The 27,907-nt window shown below is 38.1% G+C and overlaps 1 protein-coding gene across 1 annotated transcript in view; it reads right to left on the bottom strand.

Moving 5' to 3' along the window:
* Positions 1–926: 926 nt before the first annotated feature.
* Positions 927–27,907, bottom strand: part of LOC126298535 (protein jagunal) — a 47,442-nt gene continuing 20,461 nt past the window's right edge. Inside the window, exons 2-4 of the mRNA XM_049989896.1 lie at positions 25,647–25,788; positions 2,177–2,392; positions 927–1,274 (exon numbers count right to left, since the gene is read on the bottom strand). Of these exons, the coding sequence (XP_049845853.1) occupies positions 1,146–1,274; positions 2,177–2,392; positions 25,647–25,788 (487 nt within the window). The 3' untranslated portion in view covers positions 927–1,145. The remainder of the gene's footprint in view (positions 1,275–2,176; positions 2,393–25,646; positions 25,789–27,907) is intronic.

Below are 27,907 nucleotides of genomic sequence, written 5' to 3'. Positions count from 1 at the left end.
TTAAATGGAATTAGGCTCTGCAACATATTTTGCTTTACCAGCAAAGCTCCATTCCAATACCATCAGTTTTTGGAAGTCCTATGAAATATTTTAGGAACACAAAGAGATGTCATGTACTATTTCTGAAAAACATGAATATAAAAGTGTAATGTAGAACTGCATCTTCTTCACATACAACAGTTTCATTATTAAATATCAATAAAAAAAGGTGACAATGATTGTTTACGCTAGCAAAATTATATAAATATGTCAGCAATACATAAGACAATTATTCAGTCACATTAGACTCCACAAATTTAGGACAACCATCTGGGGGCAAAAAAACATAGCAATAGGGTTACAGGCATTAATTATGTTGTCCACACAACACTACACATTTTGCTACCAGTTTGCAGCACATATCACCAAGGTATTGCAGGTGTATCACTAAGAATTTGTGTTGTGGTTATGCACATGGCTAACTAGGATGGACAGGAAAGGCTGCAACATAAACATATTTGTTTTGTTCCAGAACATGATCACTCTCATACAACATGTAAGCTTTTGAAACTTTTGTTAGAGGCTGGGTCAAATATTCAGCTTCATTAAATAGTAAACAAAGTAGGAACTCATTATGACAAGATGGTTAAAGTGAAAGGGAGCATGAAAGATTGCCAAAGTTGTAATAAATGTTTATAATTTTCTTCCACTTCAAAATAAAGCAAATACTCCCAAGGTATTCAGCTTTAAGGAACCTGAGGTAGCTAATAAATGCTGAACCCATTTTCCCCCAGTCATCATCATCATCATCATCATCATCATCTTCTTCTTCTTCTTTTTCTTCTTCAATGGTGACAGCGATACAATTTCAGAATAATTAAAGCAAATGTAATGAATGATTGAAACAATATTTTGAAAATCAATTGTTTGTTGAGAAAATAAATAGGTTCATGAAATAATCAGTTTGTTTATGCAGTATTAACACACTGACATTAAATACAAGCCTGTTCTGCATGTTACATTATTGTATGCATCCATCTGCAACTTGTGAATTAAAATATTGGTATAGTGAACAAAATATTTTTTAAAAAAGAAAAAAACCAATGAATTGTCAGAGGGGCATCATTAACTAAACTGAATACATGAAATTATTAAAAAATGCACTTTCAGTCAACTTTTTTTGCTCCTCTGGCTTTCCAAGCAGTTACAAGATTCCATGCAAAGTACAATGAAAAGAAATGGACTTGGACAGCTAGTAAGATGAATCCATACCACAGTAGTGCATAGGGGTATCCCTGGAAAGAAAATTTCAATATTAAACTGATGAAAAAACTTGCTATATTTAGGCAGCAAATAAGGTTTATAGTGGTAAGACATAAAATACAAGAAGCTACACATTAACCTTACAGTCACAAGAAGCAGAAAGACTAACCTCCTTGAGAACAACACTCATAAAGGAACATACACAGATGAAATCATTATACTTGTAAAAACTTTAATCTGCCAATCCAGTACTTATAATCTTGTACTTGATGCTGTGCACGAACTATCAGCTTACTATAACTATCTTCTTCTGCAAATAAGTTTGAGCAGAAGACCGCTCATACTAAAATTAATTATGTTGTTATCAGTTTCCTTGCCACTATTTAAAATAGCTGCATGGGGCAGGAGCGGGGTGAGACGCAATGGGGCAGGGGCGATGTATGATTAGGTGCATGAAGGTGAAGGGTGCGGAAGTGGGGAGTGGGATAAGACAAGGTGAAGGGTGCAGAAGTGGGTCAAAGGAGCAGTGTTGGGATGAGACAGCGCAGAGTGGGGTGCGGTAAGATGGAGTGAAGGGATGTCAAAAGAGTGGGGGGCTGGGATGGACCTTGGGGAGGGGGGGGGGGGCGAGATGGAGCAGAGGTGGGGAGGGGGAGGGAGCAAGACGGAGGCGAGAGGTAGTTGAGGGGTGATGCGAGTGAGAGTGAGCCAAGGAGGGTGAGAGGGAAGAAAAGAAGTTATAAGAGGGATTTGCAGGGGAAACCGGGTGGGTGGGTGGGTGATGCACAGGGGCGGGGAAGGTGTGGGGCGAGGGTGTGAGAGGGAGGGGGGAGGAGAGGGAGGGATAAGGGGAGAGGGAGTGGCAGGGAGTTGTGGAGGACAGAGGGTGAAAGAGTTAGGGGGAGACATGTATGTATACACTCTTCATACTTACTTGCCACATCTGAATTTCCTCAGTTTCACCATCACTGAGGTATTCCAACACCTCAGTGAAATAGAACACTGCTGCATACATAAGTGGGCCAAATCCAAATAGAATTATTCCCATCATATATTGTTTCATGGTTTTTATCCGGTTCTTGCGTACAGCTGCCAATCCGAGAAATGACAGGAGCAGACTAATGCACCAGATATACTCCCACCAGAGCGGCTGAAACATTGTTAAACACTAGTGTAAACATTGAAATATATATAAAGAATAAATGATATTTTATAAGGATATCCTCTTTTTATTGAAAAAGGTCATCCTTACATAGTCTTAATGAGGAGATCAACTTAGAATGCTAATACATGATACATTTGGTCCTATGAGTTGCAGATGTACTTGATTCCTAGACAATAAATAACATACTGGTTGCAATGGGTTATTTAGCAAAACCAACTGCTTTCACCTCTGGACAGTTGTATTACAGCATGAATAGCTTTGAATGTACTGCATGACAGATAGCTGATGAAATGCAAGATAATTACTGAAAAGCGTATCATCCAGACGAAATTAACACACTACCAATAACACCCAAGCAATGATATCTGAAGGTCTTACACTTTAATAAACAGATTTCACTGTGTTTGTAGCTGCACATTTTAAGCAGAATAAATAACCTTTATGCTAATCCAATAACACATGTACACATCTTCAAGTATGAAATATAATCGAAGTACTTCTTGTGATTTCTAGTCGGAGTCTAATCAACAAGCTCACTTTAAAATCACTGCATGTAGCACTTGATGAAGACAACTAAATTGGTTACCAAAATATTACGTGAAGACTATTGCTTCCTTCTCTTTTTTAAGTAAGAATAATTACAAAAATAGTATGTTCATATGAACAGCTGTAAGTAGTGTTTGCCTAGAATCCCGTTTACATCCAAATGCTGTGACAAATTTTCATGGATATTTATGGAAGATACAGATATGTTGAGGTGGGTGGCAAGACTTGCATTTTTTACATAAATAAATTAGTCACTTTTGAGATGTGTCATGCCACAGGAACTAAATTTCGTACGTGACACAAAAAACTTATTACATCCCAGAAACCTGGTGCTTACCCTCAAGCCCCAAACTGCTCCAAGAGCCCTGAACATCACACATTTATAAGAGTTTTGTGAAAATAAAATAAACAAATTTGCAAGTCAGTCTCCACCTATGTTTTGAAATTGTCATTGTACTGCTCAACACAGGAAAGTGAGAGAAAAGCTACCCTGTTGCGCAATGCCAACTTCACCTTATTTATTGACATGATAGTCCTTTTAAACACAATATTATCTAAAGTTGGTAGTGATCAGAATGGATTAAATACCAATTAGCATTTTTCAGTTTCATTCAAAGCAAGCTACTCCCATCTGTCAAATTGTCAAGAGTTGCTTTAGAGTGCATATACACTATTGTTACACTCCAATGATGTACTGTATATTATAACAGAGATTATTTTGTCAAAATTAGCGTTTCAAGTTCCCCTATAGTGGCTTCAAAACAGTTAGTGAAAATATGGAGTACTTCCTGCAGTCACACAAGTGGGCATGATATGATCTGCCTCAGGCCACATTCTGGCTCACAACAGCCTGATTAAATGGCTATATAAAATGTAAAAACAATTGATCACACTTTTGCAGACAGTTTAAACACCCACAAAATTGTAATACATAATATACAGGAAGTTTTTTCAGATGACTAACAATTTTGCACAAAGACTTTGCTGTGACTGAAACAAGCACACATACTGTTTAGCACTACAGTGTTCTTCGGGTGCTAGTCTTACAATTTTCTGTGTAAAACCAAATTCTCTGCATGCAACCACAGGAGGTGCATGGAATTGGCAGAAAAAAGATTGGGGACTCTTTTTCAGCACTGTTCAGCAAAGGCTTGCATATGGATTGGATTAAGGTCAGTGCAAAACCACAGTTGCACCAAGGGAAACGGCATTACTTCCCATCCTTCTGACTAACCATTATCAAACTGTTGTCTACTATTCATCAGCAACAATTTTCATCCAAAAGTGGCTTTAGAACTAGAAATCCAGTACTTTTAAAGAAGCTCTGGGACAACACAGTGCACTAAAAATGCATTGCTCATCACCTCCAAAGATGATATTATATATATACACACTCCTGGAAATGGAAAAAAGAACACATTGACACCGGTGTGTCAGACCCACCATACTTGCTCCGGACACTGCGAGAGGGCTGTACAAGTAATGATCACACGCACGGCACAGCGGACACACCAAGAACCGCGGTGTTGGCCGTCGAATGGCGCTAGCTGCGCAGCATTTGTGCACCGCCGCCGTCAGTGTCAGCCAGTTTGCCGTGGCATACAGAGCTCCATCGCAGTCTTTAACACTGGTAGCATGCCGCGACAGCATGGACGTGAACCGTTTGTGCAGTTGACGGACTTTGAGCGAGGGCGTATAGTGGGCATGCGGGAGGCCGGGTGGACGTACCGCCGAATTGCTCAACACGTGGGGCGTGAGGTCTCCACAGTACATCGATGTTGTCGCCAGTGGTCGGCGGAAGGTGCACGTGCCCGTCGACCTGGAACCGGACCGCAGCGACGCACGGATGCATGCCAAGACCGTAGGATCCTACGCAGTGCCGTATGGGACCGCACCGCCACTTCCCAGCAAATTAGGGACACTGTTGCTCCTGGGGTATCGGCGAGGACCATTCGCAACCGTCTCCATGAAGCTGGGCTACGGTCCCGCACACCGTTAGGCCGTCTTCCACTCACGCTCCAACATCGTGCAGCCCGCCTCCAGTGGTGTCGCGACAGGCGTGAATGGAGGGACGAATGGAGACGTGTCGTCTTCAGCGATGAGAGTCGCTTCTGCCTTGGTACCAATGATGGTCATAAGCGTGTTTGGCGCCGTGCAGGTAAGCGCCACAATCAGGACTGCATACGACCGAGGCACACAGGGCCAACACCCGGCATCATGGTGTGGGGAGTGATCTCCTACACTGGCCGTACACCTCTGGTGATCGTCGAGGGGACACTGAATAGTGCACGGTACATCCAAACCGTCATCGAACCCATCGTTCTACCATTCCTAGACCAGCAAGGGAACTTGCTGTTCCAACAGGACAATGCACGTCCGCATGTATCCCGTGCCACCCAACGTGCTCTAGAAGGTGTAAGTCAACTACCCTGGCCAGCAAGATCTCCGGATCTGTCCCCCATTGAGCATGTTTGGGACTGGACGAAGCGTCGTCTCACGCGGTCTGCACGTCCAGCACGAACGCTGGTCCAACTGAGGCGCCAGGTGGAAATGGCATGGCAAGCCGTTCCACAGGACTACATCCAGCATCTCTACGATCGTCTCCATGGGAGAATAGCAGCCTGCATTGCTGCGAAAGGTGGATATACACTGTACTAGTGCCGACATTGTGCATGCTCTGTTGCCTTTGTCTATGTGCCTGTGGTTCTGTCAGTGTGATCATGTGATGTATCTGACCCCAGGAATGTGTCAATAAAGTTTCCCCTTCCTGGGACAATGAATTCACAGTGTTCTTATTTCAATTTCCAGGAGTGTGTGTGTGTGTGTGTGTGTGTGTGTGTGTGTGTGTGTGTGTGTGTGTACTGCAAGAACATACAGAATATTTTGTTGTAAATCTGTCAAAGCATATCTGCAGAAGCACTTGAATAACTTTAGAGTTTCAGAATATGAATGCACATTAGATCTTACTTAATGAACACAATTATTCCACGCATGGTGCAGAAATAATATGGTGTTGATTATGTAAAGGGCCTGGTAACCAAAAATTGACACTTGAGGAAACAGTCAAACTACAGAATGAATATCAACTAATTATAACAACACACAAGAGTGACACTCAGTAATGATTCCAGAAAGATGACAGTAAAAATTACCACTATTAAAAAGTGAATACAAGAAATCTGAGATGAGGAAAGCAAGCAATGATATCACACACACACACACACACACACACACACACACACACACACACACACAGAGAGAGAGAGAGCATCAAAAGCTTATCAGGTTTGTGAAAGCAGAAACTACTCATCTTAAGGATGTATAATAACTCAGCTGCCACAATACGAAGATTACAAAATGGTTCAATGAATCAGAGTTCTGCACAAAAAGGAATAAAGAGTCAAGTGAAGAATGTATGTAACAAAATAATCCGCAATAAAATCTATACAGAGAGACTGCAGTGACAAAAACCCATGGACAGATATTAAAAAAATATTTGTCAATGTATAGTCAATTTGAGCGGTTCTGTATTTTGGCGGAGACCCAGGTACAGGAAGATCTCACTAGAGGACAATGCTATGCACTGTGGATGGCCATTATACATGCAGGTTCCAAGGACCAGACAGAAGGTTTGCTGTGACCTTGTTTGTCAGTGAAATTGCACAATAGACTAGTCTGAAGACAATACTTATGAAACAACAGGAAACAGAACTTGCAGATATTGAAGAAGCTAAACATGTCTTAAGATCACACATTAATGCTTTTACAAAGGATTGCTTTTTTTTTAAAGCATCAGAAAAGGAGAGTTTTATGCAAGGAAAAAAGTTGCTAACAAATTATTTGGTTGGGAATCAGATGTAAGGACATTCACACAGCAAATTTTACAGGTTTCTATGGAACAGCTGTACTCCTTGTGTGGAGTACTTCATTGCAAGGTGTGATGTAAGGCATTTCAGCTTGTGATTTGATATTCCTCGAGACAACTTCTGAGTGTAATGACAAATGGTGAGAGTCACTGGCTCATTGTCAGTGCATTGCTTGGCAATTAGCACACACCCAAGCCCTCGAGTAAAAGTCTGCCTCTCATTGTTCAGTTTGTCTCAAAGTAATAATTAACATCTTGGTAAGTGACCAATTATAGTTATTAATATAATGAGAATAATGTTTTCTTTTTAATACTGGAGTCTGATGGAAAGATTCTGACTGTTTCAGAATAGGTTTCATAAAGTGTAACTGCAATAAAATTAGCAGCAGCCCAACATGGAACATTCAATTACTACAAAATGCAGTTATTGTAGATAGCAATTATATTACTGCAGCTGTGCGTGTAATCCTTTAGCTTGATACTTATAACAAATGCTGCAATAAAGTGCAATTTTATAGTTAATGAATATAATTAACATAAACCATTTTTTAGTAATATAAAATTACACACATCATAAATGGCATTCAGTGTGGGGTGTAAACAAATACTACACTACAAACTAATTTAGAATATGAACCAAATGGACTTACAATGCAATATAATGGTTCTTAAAATTTAACAAAGTCTTCCTGAAAGAAATTTGAAATATGGAACACACACAATATATAGGCCTCATGTGCTCAACGTCTAACTAGATGCATTAGCGAATGAATTGTTTAATGTAGAGTGATAGCAAATACGAAGAAACTGTCCAGCATAATGAAGCAGAAGAGGACAGTATATCTCCTTTGGATATACCTGAAATGTCCATAGAATAACACACATTCTGGAAAATGAATGTTATGAAAAGAAGGAAGAGTGCAAAAGCTAATTCTGGATTGGAAAAATGCAAAGCTTGTTTCTCACTAATAGAAGTACAATGGTTTAACCATTGCATCGCTTTGCTGAACCTGAAGAACTTGGTGAAAACAGAATAACCAAACACAAAGAGAAGGCAGGTTGTGATGATTAGAAAAAGGTGAAGAACAAGGCACTTTTGGACAAGAAGTTTGATGCAATTGTTGGAACACTACACTCGAGAATTCAGAACGACAATACAAACTGGAGGACTAGTCGCATGGGCACCAACAGATAAAAATATGTCTGAGAGATCATGCAAAAATGATGTACATTATCCAGAAAGTATTATGGGTCAATCCCAGGTACACCAGTAAATAAATTCTGCAAACAACGTCAGCAGCATTTGAAGATTATTTACAAATGATGATGTAGTCAATGCTATCAGTGAACATAAACCATGCTATAGTTCTGAGTCTGTTAGTGTTACATTACTCATATCAGTCATGTATGTGCAAGATACTTTCAGGACACTCATTCAGAGCAATGACACCTGATACATATTCATTAAACAACAAATAGAAAATGCAAAGAGTAGTTTTCAATTCATAGAAAGCATTCTGAGCAACTGTAGTTTTTCATAATAGGAATTCTTATTAAAACTCCCATATGGCCTTTTCTTTGGTACTCTTAGAATGGGTATGACTCTTAGTAATTGGTAATGTGAGAAAATACCGAAAATATACTTAGGACAAATAGACACATTGTGAAAAGTTGTGTTTAATAAGCAGTGGGCCTTAAACATATATGGTCAATCGATATGAAAAATACAAGAAGTGTATCATGTGGCGTGTATCAGAGAAACCACTCAAGAGTTTCATGAACACAAGTTGTGGTAATAATCTGCAATATTACTCCTTGCCTCATCATACACAGCAAACAAAGATACAATGATAGGTATCTGGGCCAAATGGGATATGCATAACTATTTTTCCACTTTACAATACAGGAAACAGGATGCTAAATTATACCAACTAACTTCTGCAACACGTTGTACAATGGCTTGTACAGTAAATCTGTAAGTACAAGATAAATAAACCTGTACATACAGGAGAAATAAGGATAAGGAAAAAATGTTTACATAATAGACCTGGGAAGATCCAAACAGATCTGGGACAGAAAAATAGTGCCCAAGACATGGAGCTCTAATCAAAATATTTGCATCAGAGTACATGAGCAATGATGTAAAAGATTGAAATATTTAAAATAATGGAACCACTGGGAAATATGTAACAGGTACTGAAATTTATATATATATATATATATATATATATATATATATATATATATATATATATATAATGTGGGTTTTAAGGGAGAGGGTAAGGAGTCATCCCAATCCCGGGAGCGGAAAGACTGACCTTAAGGGGAAAAAAGGACAGGTATACACTCGCACACACACACACACATATCCATCCGCACATACACAGACACAAGCAGACCTTTCGTCTTTCCCTCTCCTTCCCTCTTTCCTGAAGAAGCAACCATTGGTTGCGAAAGCTTGAATTTTGTGTGTATGTTTGTGTATATATAGACCTGCCAGCACTTTTGTTTGGTAAGTCACATCAACTTTGTTTTTAGATATATTTTTCCCACGTGGAATGTTTCCCTATATATGACCAAAAACCAAAGAAGAATCTGCTGACTATATGCATCAGTGGAAAAAGGGTAAACTGTTTATATTTACATGTGAATTTTATTAATCCTCCATTTTGAAAAGATAATGGCTGTTTTCAAGAGGGCTTTTTTTTGTACTCTAAGAACTTTTGACTTCTGATTTGGAGATTTCTTATTCAAGTGGACCGACATCAATTTATAAGGCATGATACTACAGAAAGGACCATTTCAGAACATCTACAATCGGCAATTTCTTCTTCCTGTTTAATGAAAGGCTGTCACAGTACACAAACTTTTTTTAAGCAGGAGTTTCACTTAGTAGATGGAAGAAATATGGCTGCAGAAATGAACAAATATGGAAATGCACCACCAGAGGATGAAAGAGACAAGAAAATTTCAAAAATAAACCACCAGGTTACAAAATAAAAGCAGTGGAAAATAAATCAAGCAGTGGGAAACTTTATATAAAGAAAGCTGTTACACTACATATAGAAGTGTGAAGAGACACTATTTTCCACTTGAATTGTAGCTACTTTCAGACTAAATCAAATGTTTGAAAAACAGCACTGACCTTCTTGTGTACATAAGCATATTTGGGAGAAAATATAAAAACCAATTCAGTCTCTCTAATTCCACCAGCCCCCCTCACACTTTTGCTAACAGTGTTCCAAGTACAGAAATGAAGATACCCAGGCACAAAATTGAACCCGACACAAATGACGACAGCTATAGCAATAGCTTTCAACCAGATGATGACTCTCCCAACTCCAAACTTATATACTACAGTGTGTTGTTATATATAAATGGCAGTTTTGAACATACTGTTATGTCATGCACATTATGGGAACAAGAAGTAAAGATGTGGTTTAAAGGATTTGATTTTATGCCTTATTCATTCTATTAAAAATTATATGCATAAAAAGGAGTTACTTACAAACTCGGGTCAGGGCTGGTGGCAGAACAGATACATTAATTCACTCTCTAGTACAAAATCAAGTTTTCTTACAGAAAAAAAGACCAGTATTTCCTTTGATAACTTATACTGTTTTTGACAACAGTTTTGATCTCATAGAAATGCACTCATTCCTTATTCAATAACTGGGCTTCAGTGGGTGAAAAAACACAAGAAAGTCTTTATTCAAATATCCAGTTGAGGATTAACTGGGAGAATGTATTTATCAAGAACAACAGGCGAAGTGTGGAATAATGGATCACTTAATCATGTAGGTAGGTAGGTTAGAGAATTTAAAAAGAGAAATTGGGTTGTCTTAAATTAGGTAAAGTGGGAATCAGTTAAATCTGATAGCAACAAGAACAACACATCAATAAAAAATCAAATAGGATTAAAGTATAAATAACAAAACAGGCATTATTGTTGTCAAGAGAGAGACTAAAGCCAACACCCAACATACTAGTTAACTAATTTACCCTAATTAACTAGGTAACTAAGAGATTGAAATAATGTATGAAGAACATGGAATGCAGTAAGGAATGAAAAGGGAAGCCACCGAGTACAATACATCTAATCATTGTTAACACCTGCTTTAAGAATCATGAAAGAAAGTTGTAAACATACAAAATTCCTGCCGAACCTGAAAGTTTCACATAGATCACATAATACTGAAACAGAGATTCCCAGAGAAATCAAAACAGGTGATGCTGAGGGAATTATATCAGGACATGAGATGCTAAAATTGGAAGTTGAGTTCACTATTGGAGTAGCACAGTAACTGTCAATGGGTGAAGAAGAGAGGATATAATGTGCAGCTTGACAATAGTAAGAAAAGTGTGTCTGAAAGAGTTGGATTTGCTAACAGCAAATATAAATTTAAGTAGTAGGCTGTCGAAATACTAAATCGAATTAGGAATGAAAGAAATTTATGGCAGAACATAACTGGAACAATCTTGTGACATCAAAGAATTATCAATTGCAGGGGAGGAGTGTGGTAGGTGGGCAGGGGGAAGAGAGAGTGGCGGGTGGGGGGGAGGGAGGGGAGAGTGGCGGGTGGGGGGGAGGGAGGGGAGAGTGGCGGGTGGGGGGGAGGGAGGGGAGTGTGGCGGGTGGGGGGGAGGGAGGGGAGAGTGGCGGGTGGGGGGGAGGGAGGGGAGAGTGGCGGGTGGGGGGGAGGGAGGGGCGAGTGGCGGCCGGGGGGGAGGGGCGAGTGGCGGCCGGGGGGGAGGGGCGAGTGGCGGCCGGGGGGGAGGGGCGAGTGGCGGCCGGGGGGAGGGGAGAGTGGCGGCCGGGGGGAGGGGAGAGTGGCGGCCGGGGGGGAGGGGAGAGTGGCGGCCGGGGGGGAGGGGAGAGTGGCGGCCGGGGGGGAGGGGAGAGTGGCGGCCGGGGGGGAGGGGAGAGTGGCGGCCGGGGGGAGGGGTGAGCGGTGGCCGGGGGGAGGGGAGAGGGGTGGCCGTGGGGGGGAGGGGAGAGGGGTGGCCGGGGGGAGGGGAGAGGGGTGGCCGGGGGGAGGGGAGAGTGGTGGCCGGGGGGAGGGGAGAGTGGTGGCCGGGGGGAGGGGAGAGTGGTGGCCGGGGGGAGGGGAGAGTGGTGGCCGGGGGGAGGGGAGAGTGGTGGCCGGGGGGAGGGGAGAGTGGTGGCCGGGGGGAGGGGAGAGTGGTGGCCGGGGGGAGGGGAGAGTGGTGGCCGGGGGGAGGGGAGAGTGGTGGCCGGGGGGAGGGGAGAGTGGTGGCCGGGGGGAGGGGAGAGTGGTGGCCGGGGGGAGGGGAGAGTGGTGGCCGGGGGGAGGGGGAGAGTGGTGGGGGGAGGGAAGTGTGGGTGGGTGGAAGTGTGGTTGGAGGGTGGGAAATTGTGAGAGACCAAAGCTGGACTACAGTCAGTAGATGCAAACGATGTATCTTACGGCAATTGCGCAGAGGTGAAGAGGCTTGCACAGGGTAGACTAGGAAGGAGAGCTGCATGAAACTCATCTATGGATTAACCATGATGATTTGCAATGAAGGAATCAAATGTTGTCCACCAGGAGGACAGAAGAATTTGAGTGAAGAGACAAACAGGTCATGAAGCTGCAGATGGTTATTACAAAGGAATCATCCTGGTACTTGCCTCAAAGTTTTGGAGAAACATTGGAAAATCATTTCAGTTCTATACAAAGGGGGGTATCACCTTGACATGATTCATAGCCTCCAAAAATTAATAATTAAGTATGGATCTGATTGGCCATTTGTGGACTTGTGCCCCACTCCCGACTCCAATATGCTAATTACTGTACGACATTACTCAATTAGGGCACTTGAGCTTTTCTGTTCTTCCTGCATTAAGGCCTTCTAGGGACCACATCCTAATTTAAATTGTTTATCTTTCATTGCTCCTTCAATTTCTTCCAGCATCCTGTTACTTTTTCCTTTCTTTAGACCATTTAGTACCTGTTTCCTTTTCCTTTCTCCCTTGAAAATTTTCAATTCTTAAAACTTTCCTCCTAAATGATTCTCTTTCTAGCACTACCACATCTCTTGTGTTGTTTCTTTCTTTATCTTTCGAATTATAGTGCTTGTTGATATCTCCCCTGCCCCGCCCCCTCCACACAAAAGAAAATAAATGATATATGAAGATATTGTCCAATTTGCTATCGTATAACCATCCTGGATTCATTGCTGTGTTTTACTTTTTTAGATAAGAATGTTTTGTTGCATGTATACTTAATTGTACCATATGAAATTCCCATCTAGTGTATCTTTCCCACCACAGAAGTTTTCTTCTAAACCATTTTCTTGCACTGTTTCCCAAAATATCATAAATTAATTATCTTTTATATTAGACCATCAGTTCTTAAACATTTTGAAGCACTTTTTACATGCAGTGCTACGAAGAAACTATGTTAAATGTAACACTATATGAAACATTATTCGTTTCGTTCAGTAAATATTCAAGATGTGGTTTTTATGCTTGCATCTACTTGGGATCAAGTTACTGAACTAATGATTCTGAAGTCGCAGGAAACAATATGGTCTGTAATTTGTCATTCCACCACTGAAATGCTTGGGGAATCACCAGCTCTTAATTTATCACTTAGGTTGCCATCACCTCACATGGACACTATTTCTAGGTAATCTTCAGCACCTTACATTAGTTACAAAAGTGGAATTAAAGCTCTATGGAGTATCCTTTCATTACTTTTCTTTTTTTCAGCTTGACTCATCTTTTAAGGCTGGAAAAGTTGGCTATTGTTTAATACTGTAAGATAGTCAAATTACCCAAGCCCCCACTATGAATGTGATGAAAAATGTTTGGCAACTCTGTTATTGTCTGCCAGTTTACAGGTGTTGCCCAGAATTAGCCCACTAAATTCAGTTGATATAGTCTTGTCAACTTCATGAAATATTCTGAGTAATTCATATGTAAGGTGAGACACTTTGTAAATTTATTTTCTCAGCTCCTGAGAAGTTTTGCTACATATAAATTTACATAATAGTTCAGATCTCGCTGGAGACTCCGTATCAAGGCTGTACATGGCTAGAATGAAATTTAGTATCAAAATTACAATAAGAGATACGAATTTCTGCCACTGCTGCTGTGTAGACTAAATGTCAGTTTTTGATATTACTCTCACAATTGTGGAACATCTGATGTCCAACAGTCCTCTATAATTGTCCAAGAGGTTATTGTTGTGGCAGAAAAGCCAAACTGACCTGCCCTAGAAAACAGTTTTTGAAAGATCTAACTGCAGGGTGAGCACAAGGCTCTGTTTGCAGGCTCATCTTTTAGGACATTGGCTCGAGCTTCCACTGGAAAAACCAGGGGCTCGAGAGAAGCAAGAGGTTGTACTGTGTATGCAGACTACACAAGAACCTTGTTTATCTGGACCAGATGAGACCAGATATAATCCAAATTACTGAAAATTTGGAAATATTCTACTAAATGCAAAAACTCTAATATTTACTACAATATGCAAACCTTTTATTTTGGCACTAACAGGAAACACTTTTTTGTACTTATACTACATAGTTACTGTAGTCTATATATGTTAATTTACTGAAATAGTTTGGAACTTGTGTGGAGTCTGAGCAGCAGCACAATCATGGAGGAGTTTCACTGACTTCAGTTGGTCTGGAGTTTTTTCTGGCAGACATTTTAAAATCTAAGTTGCCCCCGCTCGAAGCAGTTCACCATCACTATCATTATCTGTGGTACAGCAGGTGACACAACAAATTTTGTCATTACTCAACATGCCATATCCAGCATCACTGTCATTCTGCAACCAGGCATCTACGTTACATCCAAACAATCATGAACTTATGCTAACATTTCATGAAATTCAGAGGTGTTGACAACTTCACAAACTTTGATGGTGGAACACAAATAGCAAGACATACTGTTTTCTGCAACTTCAAATCACTAGTTCAGTAACTTGATTTCCAGAAGGTGCAAGCACAAAAACCTCATCTTTGGTATTTACTAAACCAAACGAATAATGTTTCATCCATCGTTTCATTTCTTGCTTTCTTTATGGTACTGCAGTTCTGCAAACTGTATTACATTATCATTTTGAAGCGGACGTCTTCAATTTCCTTTCAGTTCTTCTTCCAGTTTGACACAACTGATGTGTCTACATCATATTCTGCAGCTATGTTTTCGAGCAGTTTTCCTTTGACAGTTCTGTTTAGTACTCTCAACTTTTTGTCCATCGCGAAACAACTTACTTTCGCTTCAAACCCATTTCACTCAGGCACATTCGAAACATAGGAACATTACAACAGTACCAGTATAGCTTCTTAACTCTATAAGGAACACAGTCACACTAGTTACACTGACTGCAGTAACAATAGCTGGGAGCATATCATAGGTGATCTGTGTGCTGCCTGTGGTGCCAACAGAGTAACTGTACATATACTGTACTGCACCAACTATATCTATCTCCTGATTAATGAGGGCTGAATAAATGAGGTTCTTGTGTATCTACTATGTGTGGTAACAGGTGAGTCAAGATATAAGTAGAAGACAAGTGCAAACATGCACAACAAATGCTGCAAGAATAGTAGACAACAAAATATCTGGGGCTGATGTCAGGCAAGCTATTGGGTTCTGTGAAAGTTACTTATTAATGTAATTACAAGGTCATTAGAGATGGAGCACAAGTTCAGAATAGGAAAGAATGGGGCAGGAAGTGTGCCATGCCCTTTCAAAGGAAATGTCACAGCACTTGCCTTATGCTATTACAGAAATCACAAAGCAAAAAAATTAAATCTGGCTGCAGAGATGTCTTTAAACACCTTAGTATTTTGATAACTGTTTCAAAATACATTCCGCCATTAAGATCCTCTGCTATTATCTCTATTCTACTTCCTCAAAAAATAGTAAAAAGCACAATCGTGATAACATGACTGAAAATAATTTCTAAAAATAGTTCATGGTTCGATAAGAAGCAGCAAATGAGAAAATTATCGGTATACAGAGTTGGAAAATATTTTTTTCTGGAGGAAGGCAAAGTAGTAAATGAACATACTCAATGCAAATTTCATAAAATTATATTTTTACGAACTCCTGACACTGTAAACAATGGTCTTATTTACAAAGAGGTGTCAATGGTGAAAAACTACTGCAAAATGCAAGATAAGTTAGCAGAATTTTGTCGTATTTCTAGTCTGACTGCTTGTGTACAATACAAACTAATGTAATTTAATGAATATACATAGGTGAAATGACTTTATATGTTTGGGTATACCATATGCAATGAGTAAGCTTAGTCAGACAAATGAACACGCAAAAAATCACTACTGACAACATAAAAAAAAAAACAGAAACAATGAAAAATTAATTTGGACACAGTAAAATTGAACAAGGAATAAAAAAATAGCTGTAGTAAACAGGAAAATCTGTTATGGAAATAATCCTGTTTCACACACACAGTGCTTAAATTTGTAGTTCACAAAATTAAGAAACAGACACGAGATTGAGTAAAATCTGGCATAAAATGACCTCCTGGAGAGCAATAATATGTTTTACATAATTTTTTATTTAATTGTCTTGATCGCAAAGATTTTTTAACAAGATTTCCAGTCTCTTTTCTTCAGAATCTACAACAGAGGTAAAAGACGAAAGCATTACTCTCTACTACATTAAAAGGTTAAAAATGAAACAGAAATCAACAAATTATAAAAAAGAGCATGTTCCACATCTCCTCCCCAACCCCTGAATTGATTTCAACCAAATTTGGCACACCAGCAGCAGGCCACAAGTATCAGCACTGTGTGGTTTATAACATATTAGCTCCAATAGGACCAGATAAATATGGGCCAAAATGTGTTTTTCCCAGTCCCTGGCATATAGGCTGACCTGCACAACTGGCAGATTGTGTGGGAAAAGTATCAGCTGGCCTTACCATCCTGATTTGCATTGCAGTCTACATGTCAGGGGCACACAATGGTTTCCCAGCCCCTTCTATAAAGGCTGTATAGAGAAATAAGAAGGATCTGCAGCAATTCATCAACACACAAAATAACACGCGTGAAAGCTGCCATGAATGCCTCAACATGCATATACAGGGCAATTCTCAAAGATATGCAAATATTTTAATATGTTATTATACAAGTACAACTAAAGAAAAAAAGTTCATATAAACATAGGTTCGCAAGTGTTTAGTTAAGTAGTTATGGCTAATGAAAGATTTTGCCTGAAATTGAGCAACTTCGCTAATATGAAGCCATTGCAAAACTGAACGAGGTTAAAGTAAAGCATGAGTTCCATTTATTTTGTTGTTATTGATCTGGTGAATCTAATAAAACATGTCCCAGACATGTATCTGCTGTAGTGTTCCAGAATGTCCCAAATTGCAAAGATTATTGCACAAGTAAATTTGTTTCCTTTTCATTAAGAATGTAGAAACGTTTATGCCATTGTTAGCAATTGTTAGTGAGTTGTTTCAATCATTTCCTAACCTTGAAACGAGTTAGTTTTCTGTAATGTTCAGCAAAAGAACATAACAACAGTTTATTTAAGTGAAACCACATAGTAACTGTTGTAGTCTGTAGATTATTCATGAAATAGGGATGCCTTTTAAATTTATGACAGAGGAATATGTTAATGTGGTGTTTATTTATGGCAAATGTGATGGTAATGCTATGGCTGCAGTTAAAGAATATCATGTACGATATCCAACTCTGAGGATTCCGTATGCATTAGTGGAGTATTTTGAATGTTATGGGAGACAGGTTCCCTACCTTGCGTTCATAATCAGTACGAGTGCTTGATACGTGAAGACGACAATGAGAATATTATGGATGTCGTTCAACGTAGCCCGAGTACCCGTACAGGATGTACCCGTACAGGATGTATCTCTCTCAACGATTAGGCATTTCAGAATCTAAGGTGTGGTGTACACTGAAGTACAATAATCTATATCCTTACCATACAAAAAAAATGCATCATTTACATCCGGAAGATCCTGCCCTTTGCTTGGAGTTGTGCAACTGGTTAAATACTTACCAGCAGTTGCACAAATACATTTTATTTACTGATGAGGCAGAGTTTACTCAAGATGGTATAAACAATTTATATAATTAGCATGTATGGTCTGAAGCAAACCCACAAGCAACAGTGCAGGCGAGAAGTACTTAAAATTCATTCAAGAAGAAATAGCTCACTTGCTTGAAGATGTTCCACTTGCTACGCAATTGCAAATGTATTTTCAACATGACAGCATGCCTTCACATTTCACCAATGCCGTTGCTTCACATTTAAATGAACATTTTCCCCAGAAATGGATTGGTCATGGTGCTACATGTCTGTGGCCATCCAGATTGTGTGATTTTATACAAATGGATTTTTGTGTATGGGGATGAATGAAAGACATAGTTTAGGAGGAAAAAGTCAATACCCGTTAGGCATCATGAATGCAATAGACGAAATAAAGAACAACCCTGTGAAACTGAAATGAGCAGCAAAACCTGTTCATACATGTGCAGCTAAACGTATGGAACTCGGCGGAGACATTTATTAACATTTATTGTGTTTGTATTGTGGAATTGTATGTACATTGTACTACTTCCTTACCACTGAGCTTTGTTTTTTCTGCTTTAACATGAATTCACATGTGCTATGGTATTAATAAAAGCAGGTTATCTGATACAGTAATAGAGTTTCAGTTAATGTTATTACCATTATTTTTCCAGAATTAAATTCTCTAGAACTTCTGTTGAAAACTTTGTGCAATTGTCTGGAATTTAAAAAATCAAACTGGGACAAGGAGTTAATAATATAAAAAAAATACAAAATTACTTCTTTGCATCTCTGGATGTTCTGGAAAACTACTGCAGATACACGTCTGAGACATGTTTTATTACATTAAAAAAAAAAGTGCTTTTCTTTAACCTTGTAGTGTTTCGTGATGGCTTCATATCAGCGAAGTTGCTAAATTTCAGGCAAAATCTTTTATTAGCCGTAACTCCATAACTAAACATATGCGGACCTATGTTTATATTAACTTTTTCCTTTAGTTTTACTTGTAGAATAACATATCAAAATATTTTCAAATCTTCGAGAGTCACCCTGTATAAGGTACAAATGTTATCCTGGGGGTTGCTTATGCATGCATAACACATAGATAACTGTACAAAGTAATTACAAGTAGGTTCATTTAGAGGTACAGTTCTTAAAAATATTCTTGGTTGTACACAAGTATGCAAACAAACTTTTATATTTAACCACATAAAAATCTATTAGTTTTCTGACAGTTTTGTAGCTGATCTGAATTTAGTAAAGTGTTCAAAAACTAAAATTTAATTACAGAAATCATGCTAAAATTGAACATGTTCTGGTGACTTTGAAATTTGTATTCCTACAGGAAGAAGCATTTATTACTAAGAACAAAAGGAAAGAAAAGAGAAGCATGTTTATTATTTTCATTTTTTACTAGCATTCCAACTTCTTGTGCCAAGGGTTATTTTCATTTTTTACTAGCATTCCAACTTCTTGTGCCAAGGGCGTGTGTGTGTGTGTGTGTGTGTGTGTGTGTGTGTGTGTGTGTGTGTGTGTGTGTGTGTCTGCGTGTGTTGCTGACACACACACACACACACACCATGTAGAACAGCTGTGTAGTGATAAACTGGGAAAAAAAAATCCTTAGGTCATCGCTTTCTAATGTAACGCACTTTATGATCCATGTCAAATCTCAAACTATTATTGCAGAATGACTATTGCTAACAAAATTATTATTGAATGTATTAAACAGCTGGAATGTATTTCTTGATGATAAATGTATTCTTAAATGTTAAACTGTTTTCAGTGAAAAAATGCTTCACTGTCAAATGTAGTGACACTTGAGACACACTGTAGCTTTCTATTCTGCTGCTTTCTTCTATCTACTTTCGTGATGATAAAATGAGAACACTAATATAAAAAAGATTTAATAACAAAGAATCATTGCCCAAGATGTTGGAATCGTTGATTCCAATACTAATCAATTCCTAGAGAATCAGAACATGACATATCCCTAATTAAAATCATTATGGATAAATTTTTACTCCAATATTTTTGCAGTAGTATATTATAAGTAAAAATACTACCTATAGGCTACTCACCTTATATAAACTACACTTTATTTCAAAAATTACTTTTAACGTTGAATCTTGTTTTATTTATTTACTATGTACTACCCCAAGAACTGACATCATTAAATATGTAAAAAGTTATGATCACAGTCCAATTTATCTCCCCTAACTCTAAGCAGCTTTTTCAGCTCAGTTACCCAACTGCTACAGAAGCAGTGTTGCAAAACATATTTTCCAATACAAAATATCAGCTAGGATTTTTTTTATAAGCACCACTTATCAATTAATGTTTAAAATGCATAAATGCCTGGGCATTTACAAATTTTGAGTATTTGTCCAGGCATTTATCCTGGGCATTTGGCCCAACTTATAAATGCACAGGCATTTTAAACCACTATGATGATTGCAATTGCTTTCTACTTAAACTGGGCACGAGACATACTTTCAAAACAAGATTTAAAGAGAACACCTACACCTGCAATAAAACTTCAAAAATTAAAATAATGGACATAGCACACAATGTGAAAATTTTGCACCCCACTCCTAAAAGTAGATATATTATCACGATATTTAAATTTTTGTCATTAAGAGACAGCATCCTAGGGTAGCATGGCACATAGGGCTGTGTGCTGCTCCCTGCAGGAGCGTCTGCTACATTGAATGGCGCAACAAGAACTGTAGGCAAGATAAACTAACATCAAACTACAAGTAGCCTGCAATATCTAGCAATAGCTGCTAAACTTCACTGTCTTCCCAACGTACATTATGTTATCTCTCATTTATTTTTGAAATGTTGATGTAATTTACTCTTTTCTGCCATTTCACACCTGATTTGCTTTCCATTTTCACTTTTCTTACTTATTGTTCTAACCACAAAATAAATTTGAATATGTGAAACACACTAATATATGTGCGCTCAAAGCTTGTTCCACATTCTTCCTTCAGAAATACCGGGTGGTTATAATTAAAGTGCAGCTACTCACAGAGGTCAAGTGTAGGCTGTAATTATTGTATGGCAACGAAACTTGTTAGATATACTAATGTGTTAATGTGGAACTGATTTATACTGGAGAAAATTAGTTCAAATTTAGGCATGTGCAAACATGGCATTGTGAACACAAGAAAGACGTACAGAAATGTTTCTTTATGTGTTGTGTTGGCAGAAGAGCCAACACTGTGTTACTAGTGGAGGCCGAAATGCACATGTTTTAGCTCACGCAGGCGTGAGGAGGGAAGGACTATACTGACGTGAGGTTTGGAACATGACAAGGGATTAGAATTTTGAAAGTGGACGTAATTAGTTTGATACTTAACTTTAATCCATTAATGATGAACATCGCTCTTGACTGTACATGATTCACAATATCTGTTCAGAATACATTCATTGTAACTGAATATGGCGCCTTGCTAGATCGTAGCAAATGACTTAGCTGAAGGCTATGCTAAACTGTCGTCTCTGCAAATGAGAGCATACGTACACAGTGAGTCTCTAGACTAGACCTGCCACGCGGCGGTGTTCGGTCTGCAATCATTGGTAGCGGCGACACGCGGATCTGACGTATACTAACGGACCGCGGCCGATTTACAGGCTACCACCTAGCAAGTGTGGTGTCTGGGGGTGACACCACAATATGTATAGGATTAGGAACAGAACATGGGCAGAAAAGAGCAAACAAGTGAGAAAGACATAAAGTTTATTTTATTATTAACAACCACTTACACAATTTTTCAATTCAATAAACTTTACCAACAGCCATACACTTTAAGATATTTTATTTTATTTTATTTTATTCTGAAAGCAACCAGTTTCAGCAATTCATTTTGCCATCTACAGGCTCCATATGCTTTTTCGAATCAACGAACTTATCGTATAGTGCCATAAAACTGGATATTGTAAAATCTGGTTGTTGTGCAGCTGGTTCAGATGAGCACTGAAGAGATCAACAAGATGCTGTACAGCACGATTTGCACCAGCATAAATTGGGTCCACATTAACTCATTAGAATATCTACAAAGTTTCATTGCATTATGATAATTACAGCTCCCACTTGATCTCTGTGAGTATTCAATTTTAGCATGATTTTGGTAATTAAATTTTATTTTTTGAATAGTTTGCTAAATTCTGATCAGCTGTAACTGTCAGAAAGCTCATAGATTTTTTCATGATTAAATATAGAAGTTTGTTTGCTTACTTGTATAGAATCGAGAATATTTTTAAGAACTGTGCCTCTAAATGAATCTTATTTTAATTACTTTGTACAATTATCTGCATGTTATGCATGTGTCAATGACCTTGAAGATAGCATTTGCATATTTTCTACTGGATGAATCATGCATGGAAACTCTGAATTGTGCTATTTTAGATATTTATGACTTGTTTCGGCAGAGCACAGTGAGAGGTACATCATGTTTACAATATAATTTTTTTCGTTTGTTAGCCTTTTAATGTAGTCGACAACAATACTTTTTTCTTTTACTTTTATTGTAGATTCTGAAGATGGCTATTGCATAGCTGATATCAATGATCTTATTTAGAAAGCTTTACTACCAATACAGTTAAATAAATTATATAACACATGAGAATGTAAGGTGTCTTACGTGTTTACTGAGATAAATTACAATTGATGCATTTTAACACTCAAGAGGATGCTCCAGTTACACAACCTCAAACTATGCCACATGCTATATGCTTAAGTATTTAATTTCTAGCTTATTCACTGATTATGATTCATAAAAGAAAGTTTACTGTAATTAGTTACATAAGTACAACTACAAATGTTAGAATAATTTTTCTGACTGGTTGGGTGGTTGATTTGTGGGAGGGGCCAAACAGCAAGGTTATCAATCCCAGTGGATTAGGGAAGGAAGTTGGCCGTGCCCTTCCAAAGGAATCATCCCGGAATTTCCTGAAATGATTTAGATAATCGTGGAAAATCGAAATCGGGGTGGCCGGACGTGGGTTTGAATCGTTATCTTCCTGAACGTGAGTCCAGTGTGCTAACCACTGCACCACCTTGCTTGGTAATTTTTCTGAGAAGGTGTTACATGTCATAGCACGAAACTTTTATTACATGGGAAGTGAAAACAGAAATGAAAATGTTACTCAATATTTCAAAGAATATTTGTTTAATATAAATGGTACATTTATTGTTGCTACGGGGTTAACTAATGTGTGCTAGTGCAGTGGAACATGACTCTGAGGTAGCCTGTTTCGCCCCTGATGGTCAACATATTGTTATCTCATTAGAGATGGACCTGACAATTAGATAGTGGAAAGATGGGGATGGAAATGGGTTGTGTCCTTTTCAAGGAAACCAATGTAAGATTTGCTTTAAGTGAATTAGAAAACCCATATAAAATCTAAATCTGGATGGCCAGTTTGGGATTCAGACCCAAGTGCTCCTGAATATGGGTTCATTGTCTTAACCATTATGTCATCTTGTTTGGTCACTGGCAAGAGCAATTTTCTTCAGAGGAAATTGATCATCAGCAGAAGTGAGACAGCATACAGTTCATGACCATTATACAGGGTGTTTATAACTGAATATCGGGGTTTTAACACTTTATAATACTTATTACATTTAACTTGCAGTTATAAATGATATGTCAAATGAAAGAGAAACTCAAACAGTTTTACCAAGAACCTTATAAATGTTCAATGTGAGCACCATTTGTCACACGGCACACATCAAGTCTATTTAGCAATGCACCAAAGTGCTGGATAGGCCGCAAGGGGCCCAATGACAGGGCTTGCTTTGCACAGCCTCCACGTTCACCCAATCTAACGCCATGCGATTTTTTCCTTTGGTGCTTCATCAAGGATCGTGTGTACATGCCTCTGCTACCAGCGGACCTCCCTGAATTAAGAAACCAGATTGAAGCAGCTGTTGCTACAATCACTGGAAACACACTTATCAATGTCTTGGAAGAACTCTGCTATAGACTTGATGTGTGCTGTGTGACAAATGGTGCTCACATTAAACATTTATAAGGTTCTTGGTGAAACTGTTTGAGTTGCTGTTTCATTTGACACATAATTTATAACTGCAACTTTAATATGATAAATATTATAAAGCATTAAAAGCCCGCTATTCATTTAGAAACACCCTGTATCGTTCATCAATAGCCTGTATTTAGACCTATCCTGTGTGACACTTCATCATGATCTATCCACCAGATGTTGACAGAGTTTGACACCCCCCCCCCCCCCTCTCGATGCTATTCTGAAACAACAAAGCATGGTAACAGCACAAAAACAATGAAGTAGGGTGTGTGTGACCTTTCATCACAAGTGAAACAAAAACAACAAATAGTGATTCAATCCTTTTAGTTACAGCTGGAAGTATTGCACAGTCGCTTCCAAAAGAATGAGAAAATGATGAATGATATTTATGAAAATTAAAGTAATTTTACACAATTGTATTTGATGTAGGTATGTAGACTGAATTGTTAACAATAAGTCGACAACATATACACCACCGATTGCAAACATTTATTGTAAATCTCACAAATGTAATTCCAGGTTAAAGCTACTATCAATGTGGTTTAGATGCTGAAATGTCATAAATGTCAACATGAGTACAAGAAATAAAATTGATGTGAGCTTGTGCGGCTCTTGACAGTGTTTGTTACAGACACTGTCAGTATATGATGCATGGACACCATTCTCAAGAAACTGTCTCCTCAGTGTCTACACATTCTACATGAGTAGCATGAAACCACTATTGACAATCTATAAAACGGAAATAATTTTGTACAATGAGTTTCTTTTAAAACAAATTCTATATAGAAATTATGATTTGTTATACTGTCTCCACAAGTCACTATGAAGAATATATTAAAATAAACACCACCTTTTTTTATATATACAAACTGAAAATCTTACTCGGAATTAATAAGTAAGAAAGAAACACACATGAAGCACTAACTGATATTTTTCATTACAATTCAGAATTAAAGACAGCAGTACACACATACATGAACAGACATGCAATATTCACACATAAAAGACAAGAAAATTGAAGGCAAGTACAACAGGTGAAAGTATCCATGGGGGAGTTATAAAATTTGCTCAATTAGACATGCCTTATTATTATTATTATTATTATTTTATGATAGATGCTTTTCAGTTCTCTCCAGAACATGGTAGAATAATGCAAATCTTATCTGCAGCCCACATAACATTCCTTTATTACTGTTACTACACAATACACACACCTCAAGGCAAAGAGATGGTTTGCATGCAATTTCTGATAGCAAAACAGTATATGACAAATTGATGATATGAAATTTGAAAATAAAACTGAACTCAATTGCAAAAGTTTTCAGAAATACAAGCCAACATCTGAATAAGTATGATGATTTCTTAAAACTAAAAGAAACACACAGAATGCAACAATGATGGTTTCCAAACCAATAATTTGATCTAGGAATACAGTACAATAGGAGCTCAGATTCTACACAAAACCTATTATGTATACATGCATGTACAAGCTGGTCTCTATTACATCCTTCCTCGAGACAGCAGGAATAGATTTTACTGCACTTTCAACACATGAAAAATCAATGCAATGGAATGGTTACACCATCATACATACAATATCACTCCACACTATCCCAAGCAAATTTAAGACTTCTAGAAGTGGAGAAACAAATGGAGCATGTCTGCTGAGTACTCTGTTCATACAGATGACATTTTGAAACACGAAAACAAAGAATATTTGCTTAAAGTCACAAACAAAATATAAAATTGTATACCTCTGGGATCTGAAGTTCTTCTATTTCTAAAATGAATATATCCAAGCGATCCAGAATATCTGCAGACAGTTTTGCAAGCATCGCAAAGAATAATAAGTAGTGAAAAAATATGCAGTATTTAAGCCGTGATTTATTTAGAGCACTGAAAAAAAATAAGGCACTGCATTACAAATAGAGTACTATTTCTAACATTATTTCCTTAAACCTCCCAGGACACAAATTGATGTACGATATAGTTAAAATAATGAGTATAATTAAGTTTACAAGTATACAGTAGTACTTTACTTTGTTGCACCAGTTTATAAAGAATGTAGTTATGAAGTTTCATGTAGAAGAAGTTACTGATTTAAGCAGTAAATTATTATTAGGTATTCTAAGTCACATTATTAATATGTAGAAATACATTACCCCATAATTAATTCCGAACTAGGAAATAGTAAGGAAATGCATGATCAATTGATTATTACGAGATTAAAAACCTATACTCACTGAAAAAACTGTAAATAAAATAGACAACAGATCCACTGACTTTAAGAAAATTTCATGTTTCTGGACTTTTCCATTAGAAGATAAAGAGAGAAGAAGAAAGAGAAAGGTATAAGGAAATTAGAAAAGTAACTCATGTCCGGAATTAAGAGAGGTATTGAAGTTCCATAGAGCACAGCTGCAACTTTGTCATTTCACTGTGTGACGAATGTAGTTGAAAAAACCAGAAAGTTATTGAAAATATTGAAAAATTCAACAAAACACTAAAATAATACAACAGATTAATGTGTTACCTCCCTCCCTCTTATCTATCGTAAAGTAGTAACTTAGACCACCACACAGGATTTTAAAACCTCCATCAGGCTTCCAGAAGAAATTTTCATTATGAAGCGGAATGCGCACCGTTTAGAAACTTTCTGGCAGATTACAAATTGTGTGCCAGACTGGGACTCAAACCTGGGACCTTTGCCTTTCACAAGCAAGTGCTCTGCCAATTGAGCTACTTGAGCACAACTCAGGATCTGCCAGTACCTCATCTGCTACCATCTCCTGCATAACTTGCAGGATTAGCACTCCCGGAAGAAAGGAGACATAGGTTAACCACACCACGGCAAATTGTTTGCAGAATGAATTTTCACTCTGTAGCACAGTGTGTGCTGTTATGAAACTCCTTGGCAGATTACAATAAGACTAAGTGGACACTGGGACTCGATTCTGTTGGTAGAGCACTGGCACATGAATGGCAAAGGTCCCAGGTTCGAGTCCTGGGCCAGCACACAGTTTTACTCTGCCACGAAGATCCAAGAGGCACGTCTTACCACATAAGATATGGAAAAAAAATAATTTGGATGTAATGACAGCTCCTTGTTACTAAATGAAAAGCAGTCAATTAAAATGTGGTTCACTGTGACTGGTATATCGCGATACACACATATGGAACGATTTACGTACAACAGAAGCCCACCTCATATTGAAGGTTCTTTTCCTCATGCCACACCTCATTAAGAGGGATTTCACTGGATCTGAAAAAATGGTACGAACTTTGCCAGGGACAGGCAGCTGCTTTATTTGCCATTTTGCATCTAATTCAGTTATTTTACCATAGATCTTTCGCCTCAATTAGCAGGTAATATTATGCAGGGAAAAAGCGTTTTATGCACTGTGCATCGTTGTTCTTACTTCCTATATATCCTGCTAACAAGAGACTTTTTTTTTCTTTACCACTGTGAATGAGGGGATGTCCTGCACAAACTCAGCCCTTTTACCCACTACCCACTACATAAATAATGGAGCAATCAGTTAATTCAAACAGCTAAAGAAATTATTTTTTCAATGAAGTTTCATCATCTTTAGTGATTCTCTGTTATTGTACTAGAACAGGGTAGCAGCTCAAACACGGGACAAAAAATAAAATAAAAGAATTATTTGGGTAATTCCAGATTGATGATGTCATAAGAAGCATCTAATAAATTAACAGACAGGGGTAGGTTATCTCACATTACAATAATGCCTCTTTCTTCTCACGGTTGAGAGATACTAGCCAATATCTAGTAGTTTAACTTGGGGTTTTTAAATATTGATAATTTACATGAAATAATATTCATATAATTAACAAACTTTGAAGAATTAAGTATTTTAAAATTTGTGATTTATGAAGATCAATGAAATTAAATTACAATCTATGTTAAAAACATAGAATTCCAAGAGATTTTTAAGAAATGCCCCGAGATTTCCACATAAAATCTCAATTTCCTGAGAATTCCAGGTTTTCCAGA

Source organism: Schistocerca gregaria, chromosome X, assembly GCF_023897955.1.
Source record: "Schistocerca gregaria isolate iqSchGreg1 chromosome X, iqSchGreg1.2, whole genome shotgun sequence".
NCBI classification, from domain to species: Eukaryota; Metazoa; Arthropoda; class Insecta; order Orthoptera; family Acrididae; genus Schistocerca; species Schistocerca gregaria.
Note: the sequence above shows the minus strand (reverse complement) of the source record. Positions and strands in the feature narration are given on the sequence as shown.